The sequence below is a fragment of the Gigantopelta aegis genome, chromosome 11, assembly GCF_016097555.1.
Source record: "Gigantopelta aegis isolate Gae_Host chromosome 11, Gae_host_genome, whole genome shotgun sequence".
In the NCBI taxonomy this organism is placed as follows: Eukaryota; Metazoa; Mollusca; class Gastropoda; order Neomphalida; family Peltospiridae; genus Gigantopelta; species Gigantopelta aegis.
Window position 1 is genome coordinate 24440134 of NC_054709.1, and position 12053 is coordinate 24452186.

The 12053-nt window shown below is 38.4% G+C and overlaps 1 protein-coding gene across 1 annotated transcript in view; it reads right to left on the minus strand.

Moving 5' to 3' along the window:
- The window catches only part of LOC121385101, a 52014-nt gene continuing 39961 nt past the window's right edge, over positions 1-12053 (minus strand). Inside the window, exons 7-10 of the mRNA XM_041515636.1 lie at positions 8502-8585; positions 7681-7831; positions 729-742; positions 1-132 (exon numbers count right to left, since the gene is read on the minus strand). Coding sequence (XP_041371570.1) covers positions 1-132; positions 729-742; positions 7681-7831; positions 8502-8585 — 381 coding nt within the window. The remainder of the gene's footprint in view (positions 133-728; positions 743-7680; positions 7832-8501; positions 8586-12053) is intronic.

Consider the following 12053-nt stretch of genomic DNA (forward strand, 5'->3'; position numbering starts at 1 on the left):
CTAAACATCCTTGCCCAAAGCCGAAAAGTGACCCTCCAGTGGATCCCAGCACACATAGGAGTTGCAGGCAATGAAAAAGATGACCAAAGCAGGTAGCTGCCTTCCACAAAGCCAATCCTCCATCTCCATCTTCTAAAACGGAAGTTCAAATGTGATTGGAAGACAAACAATGGATACACCCCTGACAAAGACTGCATAAACCAGTTAGACAGGAAAACCATAATTTTCCGTCTGCGAACTGGACATTGCCAGCTGAAAAAAATACCTGAAAAAGATGGGTCTCGCGGATACTGCCCAATGTGAATGTGGTGCTGAAGAACAAACGCCAGAACACATCCTACAAAACTGCCAATCAGAAAGTTTGGACACAAGTCACACCCCTCAATATCAAACTCACATTTCGTCATCACATCCGGATTATTGATCTAATACAGCCAAATCTTGATTGAACGCAGAAGATGAAGTTAAAGTTTCTTTGTTGTCTTTAACGACATCACTAGAGCACATACCAGTTCAGCTATCCCTGTGTATTTAATATGCTGTTTAATGACACCACTAGAGCACAATTATACCGATTCAGCTATCCCTGTGTAATATAGTCATCCGGTCCTTAACCTACTGTCTAACGAAACCACTAGAGCACATACTGAATCAGCTATCCCTGTGTAATATAGTGCCATCCGGTCGTTAGTCTCATGTTTAACGACACCACTTGAGCAAACTTATACCGATGCAGCTATCCCTGTGTAATAAGAGTCATCAGGTCTTTAACCTACTGTTTAACGACACCACTAGAGCACATACCGATTCATCCATCCCTGTGTAATATAGTGCCATCCGATCGTTAATCTGATGTTTAACGACACCACTAGAGCACATACCGATTCAGCTATGCTTCTGTAATATAGTCATCCGGTCTATAACCTGATGTTTAATGACAACACTAGATCACATACCGATTCAGCTATCCCTGTGTAATATAGTCATCCTCTATTTAACCTGCTGTTTAACGACAACACTAGAGCACATACCGATTCAGCTATGCTTGTGTAATATAGAGTCATCCGGTCTTTAAAATTTCTGTTTAATGACAACACTAGATTACATACCGATTCAGCTATCCCTGTGTAATATAGTCATCCTGTCTTTAACCTGCTGTTTAACGACACCACTAGAGCACATACCGATTCAGCTGACCATGTGTAATATAGTGCCATCCGGTCTTTAACCTGCTGTTTAACGACACAACTAGAGCACATACCGATTCAGCTATCCCTGTGTGATATAGTCATCCGGTCTTTAACCTACTGTTTAAAGACACCACTAGAGCACATACCGAATCAGATATCCTTGTGTAATATAGTGCCATCCGGTCGTTAATCTGATGTTTAACGACACCACTAGAGCACATCCCGATTCAGCTAACCCTGTATTTTATATTGCCATCCGGTCTTTAATATTTTAGTGCCATCCGGTCTTTAACCTGCTGTTTAACGATACCACTAGAGCACATGCCGATTCAGCTATCTTTGTGTAATATAGTGCCTTCCGGTCTTTAACTTGCTGTTTAAGAACACCACTAGAGCACATGCAGATTCAGCTATCCTTGTGTAATATAGTGCCATCTGGTCTTTAACCTGTTGTTTAACGACACAACTAGGGCACATACCGATTCCGCTATCCTTATGTAATATAAAGCTATCCGGTTTTTAACCTGCTGTTTAACGACACCACTAGAGCACATACGGATTCAGTTATCCTTATGTAATATAAAGCTATCCGGTCTTTAACCTGCTGTTTAACGACACCACTAGAGCACATACCGATTCAGCTATCCTTATGTAATATACAGCTATCCGGTCTTTAACCTGCTGTTTAACGACACCACTAGAGCACATACCGATTCAGCTATCCTTATGTAATATACAGCTATCCGGTCGTTAACCTGCTGTTTAACGACACCACTAGAGCACATACCGATTCAGCCATCGCTGTGTAATATAGAGCCATCCGGTCTTTAACCTTCTGTTTGCTTTCTCTTGGGAATTTCTCTCTCCAAATGTAAATGAAATCAAACACGCAATAACAAACATCGCAAGTTCTGCTAAAGCAACAGACGAACCCTACCGGGACCCTATGTTCAACGGTTCAAAATTCCATTGCTTGACAGAGTTGTGGCCCTTCAATAAACTCGCGTAACTGGGAAACAGCATCTGGCCATAACAATACATGATAAACAAATATACAAAATATCAGCTCAGTATCTCGAGGCATTGCTATATATATATATATATATATATATATATATATATATATATATATATATATATATATATATATATATATATATATATATATATCAAAAAAAAAAAAAAAAAAAACCCCGAAAAAACCCGAAAAAAAACCCCACACCGTAACCCCCCCAAACCCCCCCCCCCCAAAAAAAAAAAAACCCACACACTCAAAAAAACCAAACAACAAACAACAACCACGAACAAAACAAAACAAAACGAAAACAAAACAAAACAAAACAAACAAACAAAAGAAACAACAAAAACAAAAGAGGCCGGACGACTATGTGGGACAGATAGACAGACGGACAGACGGAAGGTTAAAGTTTAACGACACCACTTGAGTGGACGTACAAAGACGAAATAAAGTCCACCCCCGTTGGACCAGTAAGGGACTGGTAAAGAATGGTAAGGAATAATTAAAGAAATTTGTTTAATGTTGATTTATTAATCATCAGCTATTGGATGTCAAACATTTGGTATTTTTTTCCATTAGTAGCAAGGGACTTTTATATGCACCATCCAATAGACAGTGTATCACATAGCACAGTCTTTGATATACCAATCGTGGTGCTCTGGCTGGAAAAAAATAGCCTAATGGGCCCATCGACGGGGTTTGATCCCAGACCGACCATGCAACAAGAGAGTGCTTTACCACTGGGCTACATCCCGGTCAGAATAATTAATTACGCACCGATATTTGACAGTAGTAGTCTAGTAGTAGTAGTAGTAGTAGTAGTAGTAGTAGTAGTAGTAGTAGTAGTAGTAGTAGTAGTAGTAGTAGTAGTAGTAGTAGTAGTAGTAGTAGTAGTAGTAGTAGTAGTAGTAGTAGTAGTAGTAGTAGTAGTAGTAGTAGTAGTAGTAGTAGTAGTAGTAGTAGTAGTAGTAGTAGTAGTAGTAGTAGTCTAGTAGTAGTAGTAGTAGCAGTAGTAGTAGTAGTAGTAGTAGTAGTAGTAGTAGTAGTAGTAGTAGTAGTAGTAGTAGTAGTAGTAGTAGTAGTAGTAGTAGTAGTAGTAGTAGTAGTAGTAGTAGTAGTAGTAGTAGTAGTAGTAGTAGTAGTAGTAGTAGTAGTATACATAGTATTAGTATTAGTATTAGTAGTAGTAGTAGTAGTAATAGTAGTAGTCTAGTAGTAGTAGTAGTAGTAGTATTGGTGGTGGTAGTAGGAGTAGAAATAGTAGTAGTAGTAGTAGTAGTAGTAGAAATAGTAGTAGTCTAGTAGTAGTAGTAGTAGTAGTAGTAGTAGTAGTAGTAGTATTGGTGGTAGTAGTAGTAGCAGTAGTAGTAGTAGTAGTAGTAGTAGTAGTCTAGTAGTAGTAGTAGTAGTAGTAGTAGTAGTAGTAGTAGTAGTAGTAGTAGTAGTAGTAGTAGTAGTAGTAGTAGTAGTAGTAGTATTGGTAGTGGTAGTAGTAGTAGTAGTAGTAGTAGTAGTAGAAATAGTAGTAGTAGTAGTAGAAATAGTAGTAGTAGTAGTATTAGTAGTAGAAATAGTAATAGTAGAAATAGTAGTAGTAGAAATAGTAGTAGTAGTAAAGAAAAACCTAAAATAACACTCGTGTCTATGTGTCATGACACCCACACCTGTGCTCGAGATATTGATGCAATTGTTGCCTTACCCTTTTAACTCGGTATGGTCTGTGACAAAATACACTTCCACCGTATGTTTCTCTGTGCTATCCCGTTTTGTGTCTTTCATGTTGGCAGTGGCACTCGAAGTCTTATCTAAAATAAAACAAGGGACTAGGCCAGTCTACGCGATAATCTTTTCTTTATTATCTTTAATAAAACAAGGGTCTACGCCAGTCTACGTGATACTCTTTTTATCTTTAATAAAACAAGGGACTAGGCCAGTCTACATGATACTCTTTTTATCTTTAATAAAACAAGGGACTAGGCCAGTCTACGTGATACTCTTTTCTTTATTATCTTTAATAAAACAAGGGACTAGGCCAGTCTACGTGATACTCTTTTCTTTATTATCTTTATTAAAACAAGGACTAGGCCAGTCTACGTGATACTCTTTTCTTTATTATCTTTAATAAAACAAGGACTAGGCCAGTCTACGTGATACTCTTTTCTTTATTATCTTTAATAAAACAAGGGACTAGGCCAGTCTACGTGATACTCTTTTCTTTATTATCTTTAATAAAACAAGGGACTAGGCCAGTCTACGTGATACTCTTTTCTTTATTATCTTTAATAAAACAAGGGACTAGGCAAGTCTACGTGATACTCTTTTCTTTATTATCTTTAATAAAACAAGGGGCTAGGCCAGTCTACGTGATACCCTTTTCTTTATTATCTTTAATAAAACAAGAGACTAGGCCAGTCTACGTGATACTCTTTTCTTTATTATCTTTAATAAAACAAGGGGCTAGGCCAGTCTACGTGATACTCTTTTATAAGTCTAGGCCAGTCTACGTGATACTAATCTTTAATAAAACAAGGGACTAGGCAAGTCTACGTGATACTCTTTTCTTTATTATCTTTAATAAAACAAGGGGCTACGCCAGTCTACGTGATACTCTTTTCTTTATTATCTTTAATAAAAGAAGCAGTGAACTCTCCCTGTCAATACAGTTAATGTTCGTTTTGTTTAACGACACCACTAGAGTACATTATTCATCGGCTGCTGCATGTCAAACATTTGGAAGTTCTGTCATAGTCTTAGAGAGGAAACCCGCTACATTTTTAAGTAGTAAGGGAATGTTGATGTGCACCATCGCAAAGACAGGATGGCACATGCCACAGCCTTTGAAGTTTGATATACCAGTCGTGATACACTGACCGGACCATGCCAATAGAGTGTATACCACCAAATTAAATCCCATAGAAGACAATAGTAGCACATGTGGCTAAAGCTCCTACATTTGTACATGCAGCGTATCAATCGAGAAACACACCGTGGATATAAATACTACCACCCCTCACTCTGAAAGTAAACAAGAAATAAAAGGGGGTTATGCTGTTTATTTCAGACATAACGGGTAGCGTCTATGACTATCCTAGTACCGCACACAAATGGTCATGCTATTTTTAGTACAATGGTAGTTGGTAAATAGTTCAACTTAAATCACAGGAATTTAGTGGCCACATGAACCAACATTTTATTACAACAAACACCGTCACATTTATCACCAATCACAGGACTTGTGGTATTAATTGCTCTATCAAACGTAGGTGCACCTCGAACTTTGACCTTACCGGATGTTATTTGGTTTAGTACTACCTCAGAGGTCCACGCACAAACTGCCACAGCTACTAGGGTATCCACGAGTATTCGGGCATGGGACGAGTCTAGCAAGACTCGAGTCCGTTCACTGGACTCGAGTACCCGTGCAAGGAAGAGCACTCTCATTTAATTACATTTCGTTTACGTCAGTTTGCCGTATGGTTGTCGCGGTTACATTGTAGGGCTATAAGACATGGGGAGGGAAAACAAAAGTCGAATAATTATATGGAATTCAATACAATGGCATGATTTGGCATCCATGTTCAGCGTCCATGTCCATTATCATCTAAGTGTCGGGTACTCGAGTCTCGGTCGAGTTTGACCCTCGAGTACTCGAGTCCCAATACCGACCATAATGCTAGTAGATACTAAATAGTTAAAGTTTGTTTTGTTTAACGACACCACTAGAGCACATTGATTTATTAATCATCGGCTACTGGATGTCAGGTACTAAATAGAGTATAACTGATTACTGCATTAATTCATTTTAACTTATTTAACTGCTTATATCCAATTAAGGTTCAAGCACGCTGTCCTGTGCCCCACACCTCAGCTATCTGGTCTGTCTGTCCTGGACAGTGGGTTAGTTGTTAGTGAAAGACAAGAGGGTGTAGTGGTCTTACACCTACCCACTGAGTCGTTAAAACTCGCTCTGGGTGGGATCGATACCGGGGTGCGAACCCAGTACCTTCCAGCCTTATGTCCGATGGCTTAACCACGACGCCACCGAAGCCGGTGTTTACTGCGGGTTTTAATTACACCGCGAACCTCAGTCGAGCGACGTCAGCCATTCGACCTGAACAGGAGGAAGCCGATTTCTTAAAACAGTAAATCATTTATTTGATTTATCCTGCATTCCAACGAGAATGGTCAGAAAATTACATTTATTAAAGTTTTTGTACACAAATTGAGAAATGGGAGTATGACGTGATACAAGATACATAGAGGTTATTACCAGAGTGTTTTTTGGTATCGTCAATATCATATATTAGGAATACAAATTGTATTATGCGAGCCTCTGGGGAGCATAATACATTATTTTTATTCCTAATATATGATATTGACGATACCGAAATACACGAGGGTAATAATCTCTTTATCATATAATCTCAAGCTTCATACAACATGGTTTTGTAAACTGTACACGCAACTTTAATTCCAGTCAGCCATTACTAGATATTCAAATGACGTAAGAATGTGTGGTGCGTTGTATTTTTGAATGGAAATGACGTCAAACTCGAATGACGTCATTTTGGATGTCCTTACATGAAAATAAATTAGGGCCTAACGTTCTTTGTTTTCTGAACGCTGGACAGCTTTCAGTGTCAAATTGCCAATGAAATATTTTTATTTAAGGAATATGAATGCATACGTCAATTATGGAGTGTCACCAAAGTACGTTTGCTTAAATGTCAATAAACCTAGTGCCGTAACCTCGATTAATTTACATCTAATTTGCAAAGTTATCAAATTCTTAAAGTATGTGATCTGAAAAATATCACATACTTTGATTGCACTGAAAATGTAAGATATTATATGATAAATGATGTTATTCTTTATAAGACTTCTAATTCATAAGTAAATATATTATTTATACCTTTATCGTGACACAAAATTGTGTTTGTATATACTGGATTGAAACGAATGATTTAAATAGTATATTATTGAAAATATAGTCTGCACATTTCCAGTCCAGTCAGGCATATGTCACGTAACCTATAGTTTTGGTCAGTTAACGAAAATATAGAAATGTATCTATAAATATGTTTGGTTTTTTTTTTTTTTTTTTTTAAATAATTTCAGTTTGGTTTGACGTAAGAAGAAAAGTAAAAGTGTTTTGGAAATAACAAAACAATACTATTTTGTGTGCAATGTACAAATCAATCGGTTCAGAAAAAAAACAACTTATAGTAAATTCCATAGCATGAAAACAGGCGTTCCTTGTGAGACGGACTATAGTCACCATATTTGCCTAGTGTACATAGAGACTGCAGGAAAAACAAAAATGTATAATAACTGTGTCATATCAAATTTGTTGTGTTGATAAGAAATTATTATAATGGACATATACTTATTCGAGTACTTCTATACATAATAATATTCGGAACAAAAGAAATACAGATATTAGTTCACTGTTTGAAATGTTTATTCACTTACTTTTTGGAATCACAATGTAATCGTCTCCATAATCGATACTGGGCTCAACCGGAGTGACGTCATGGGTGTTAGCATCATTTTCGGAATCACGTTTTTCTTGACTGGAAGGCTCCAGGAAGACTTCATTTCCTCCAAGGAGAAGACTCCCTTCCTAATATATGTATATTAAAAATTACAGAAAAACGAAAGAAAAAAACCCTTAAAAAATAGAACAAAACCTTATTCATATATAGCGATTAATAAATGAATGTCAATGACCGTTGACTGATCCCAAAACATTTGAACATTTTGATGGTAATAAAATTAAAGATGTAACACGTTACACGGAAAGCTATTTTTATTCTGATGTCTTTTTTCGGAATTTGTTAAAAGTTTTTTTGTTTTTGTTTTCTTTTCTGAAAACCGTAACTTTGGAGATAAACAGCAGCAGTCGAAATCTAACGGAAGGAAGGAAATGTTTTATTTAAAGACGCACTAAACACATTTTATTTACGGTTGTATGGCGTCGGACATATGGTTAAGGACCACACAGGTACTGAGAGAGGAAACCCGCTGTCGCCACTTCATGGGCTACTCTTTTCGATTAGCAGCAAGGGATCTTTTTTATATGCATTTTCCCACAGGCAGGAAAGAACATACCACGGCCTTTGACCAGTTGTGGTGCAGAGGTTGGAACGATAAAAAGCCAATCAATCGAATGGATCCACCGAGGTCGTTCGATCCGGCGCACCTCAGGAGAGCACTTAACCGACTTTGTGTAGATTTTGTGTTGATTAATTCACAACGTATTTGAATATATACGGTAATTAGCGATAACTTACTAAGTCGAAGTTATTGTGATCTGATTCTCGTTTTCTGACTACAACGGAAGCACCCAGACGTCTGTCAATATACACCGCCGCGTCCTGGTGAAACAAGATGTATTAACAGATCATTCACAGAGAATAGCAAATCAGCATCCTTCAAATAACATTTATCTGACGAGTTGCAGTCTAATGTTAAATGAACAAAAATATCAATAATGACCATCATCATCATCATCATCATCATTAATATCACCATCAAAGTAATGAATATAATAATAATAATAATAATAATAATAATAATAGCAACAGCAACAAAAACAAAAACAACAACACTAATTGTCACGGGGATTCTATAATACCCGTAACTGAATAAAACACGATTGTCCAACTATCTCTCCTAACTGTATATCTATTAGATCTCTCTGTAACAGGCAGTTAAACCCTAGTATGACTCGTCTAGGTATGATCAGAGATACGATCTTATATAAGTATCTATTATTATAGCACGTTTAGTTCACTTGAAAACACAACAAAAACACAATACACTTTGGAATCTGTATTAATCTACGCTGACAAATGTACAGCCGTAGTAGTTAATTAATAACAACAATAATAACAACCCAGAACTGATCACTTAATTAGTTAATCTCTAGGTGTCTAGTTACACAATATACCAATCACTTCACCGTGACACAACACCCACACGTGTGATAATTGAGAAACGCTTCCAGGAGAAGTTAATTAATAAAGGAATTACCACTCTATTCCTAACTGGTTAATTTTTAATTAACCCTTACTAATCGTTCAGTAACGTGTGATAATTGAGAAACACTTCTAGGGGAACTTAATTAATAAAGGAATTACAGCTCTATTCCTAACGGGTTAATTTTTAATTAACCCTAACTACTCCTTCAGTAACCTTGTAACACAGAATTAATACTGGTACCTATCACAATAAAGACAATAACCTACAGTTTACCTAGGTCTTCTAGGATGACTGGCTAAGCTTTATATTACCAAATACTCGTCTAATGTTAGAACAAAAAGTCTACGATTTACTTCGCCAGATGACCGAAGACACTGTCTAAAGAATATTGGTATAATACAGTATTAAAATATTTAAAGTCACATCAATCACATCAAGGTTATACAACAGAGCAGAAATAAAAATATTTACCAAAGTCCAACGGACTACGTTCCCTGGGAGCCGTCCTTTTTCGTTCTCCCCATAACTCTAAAATACTAGCTATTTATTATAAATCGAAATATCGCCTAGGGGTACATCGCGGCACCGAATCTTATCATCTGATATTTCCACCGCGACCAAGCGGTATTTTTTACCTCAGATTGTCCGACTTAATGTCGCCAGTTCGCTAGAGATTCCACGGTCGCGCGGAGGTATTACGTAACTACTGGCCACATGGCCTCCACACCTGCTCTGGGTGTGTATTAGACGACCGTCGCGCAGAAGTATTACGTAACAAGTTTCCCACCTGGGCTACGTGCAATGAAACTGCACACGGCCCTCTAACACAATTAATATCGCCACAGGCGAAAACAAAATTAAGAGCATGTTCCGTCACACCCCCCCACCTCAAAAGGGATATTTCCTCTACTCTAGGAATAGGGAAATATACTACATTAAAACAAAAAGGTGCGTTAACCGACGCATTCGGGCATTTATAACACATGTAATAATAAGGTGACTACCAGTAATCACACTGAGTCTCTGAGTCCCTGGCATACAAATAAAATATATATAAACAAAACAGAAATCAAGAATGTCAACACATTATCATAACGTTCAACTTCGGGACAGGGCATCAGCGATTACATTAGAAGTGCCCTTGATATGTTCAATGGTAATGGGGAATTCCTGCAGAAGAAGACTCCATCTCAAAACTCTCTGGTTGGTGGCTTTCATTAGGATGGTCCAGTCCGTCTTCGTCTTCTGGGAACAGCACAGCTCCAGCACACACGTCATTGGCACCCACAGCTAGCTTGAAAAGCCTTCGGTAGTCTGGTGCTGCCATCACGGGAGACGAGTAGCGCCTCTGCTTGAGACGGTTGAATGACTTCTCGCATTCACCTGACCAATGGAACTTCGTTTCCTTCTTTTTCAGCGTCGCACGTTTTCCAGGTTTTCTCCGGTAGTGCTGTCGAATCAGTGTAGCGTTGGGTTCCAAGCGCACATCTTGGCTTAAGGTGTTGGTAATCGTTGGAAGGTTCTCACCAATGGAAACATTGTCTTGTTTCAACGTAGTCAACTTTGCTCGCTGGGGGTTCAAATCTGCTATACTCTGGCTGTTGGCCAACTTGACCTCTGCAGTTTTGACGTCATCACAGGAAATTGAGTGTCTCTCAATTTGGACCGGTCTCTCTGGAACTATCGGCAGTCTGTCAAAATAACCTTTTAGCAAATTGATGTGACAATACCTACTTTTCCTAACCCTATCAGGAGTGTTTATCACATACCCTGTCTCATTAACCCGTTTGCGCACAACATAGGGACCGAAATACCTGTTCTGTAATGAACCCCGTTTAATGGGATGGTACAGCAGCACTTTATCCCCTGGTTTAAATTCCCGACTCTTAGCCTTCCTATCAACCACTGATTTTATTTTGCTCTGAGCTTGGCTCAGTTGCTTCCTATCCTTTCTATCTCTAACTCTCTTATTCATTAATACTCCCTTGTCCACAGTTAACAAGGTAGTGCGAGCTGCCAACAAATTTGGATCAGCCCCCTGCTCTAGAACTAACTCTTGTCTATTACAAGGTAAGTCCCCTCTATCAAACACAACTGGTTCATTTACCCTCTGCGGGAGATCAACAGGTTCCACCACATTTAATTCCTCAGTTGACTTGTCTACAATTTTACTGATAACCTCATCCACTCCAATTTCCTGGCTCACACACGTATCAGACAAATCACAAATATCCTCTGGGTCTCGTGCTAACCTACTGGCCATAGCCCTAGTCTTTACACACGCAGGATATTTAATCTCATCAACCTCACACTCTTCTATTGGTAAAGTGCTGTCTTTAATTAACAGTTGGTCACATTTCGGCTGACAACACTGACTAGTCAAATCATTACCCAACAAAACTCCTATGTTTTCCACAGGCAAGTCCTTCACAACACCCATAATGACTGGTCCCGTCACAAACTTCGAACACAAGAAAACCTTATGTAACCTGACAACCATGTTTTCTCCAGTAACCGAGGTTAAAGCCAAACTACGTCCTATGTCTGAATTATCAATACCAGCTAAACACTCTTGCGTAATCAAACTCTGACTACACCCGGTATCTCTATAGATTGATATAGCCTTAGGACTCAATTCTTGTTTCACATCACAAACCATACCAGTGGACACATACGGGTTTACTTTCTCTGCCATGGGACTAACCATTAACTCTCTCGCTAACGGAGCTGACCTCACTAAACCGACCACTTGCGCATTATCGCGTTTCCTTTTAAAACAATCCACGATAAGATGGTTATCCTTTTTACAGTAACTGCAATGTGGACGAAAAGTTCGTGCATTGGCTGATAATGCAGGTCTA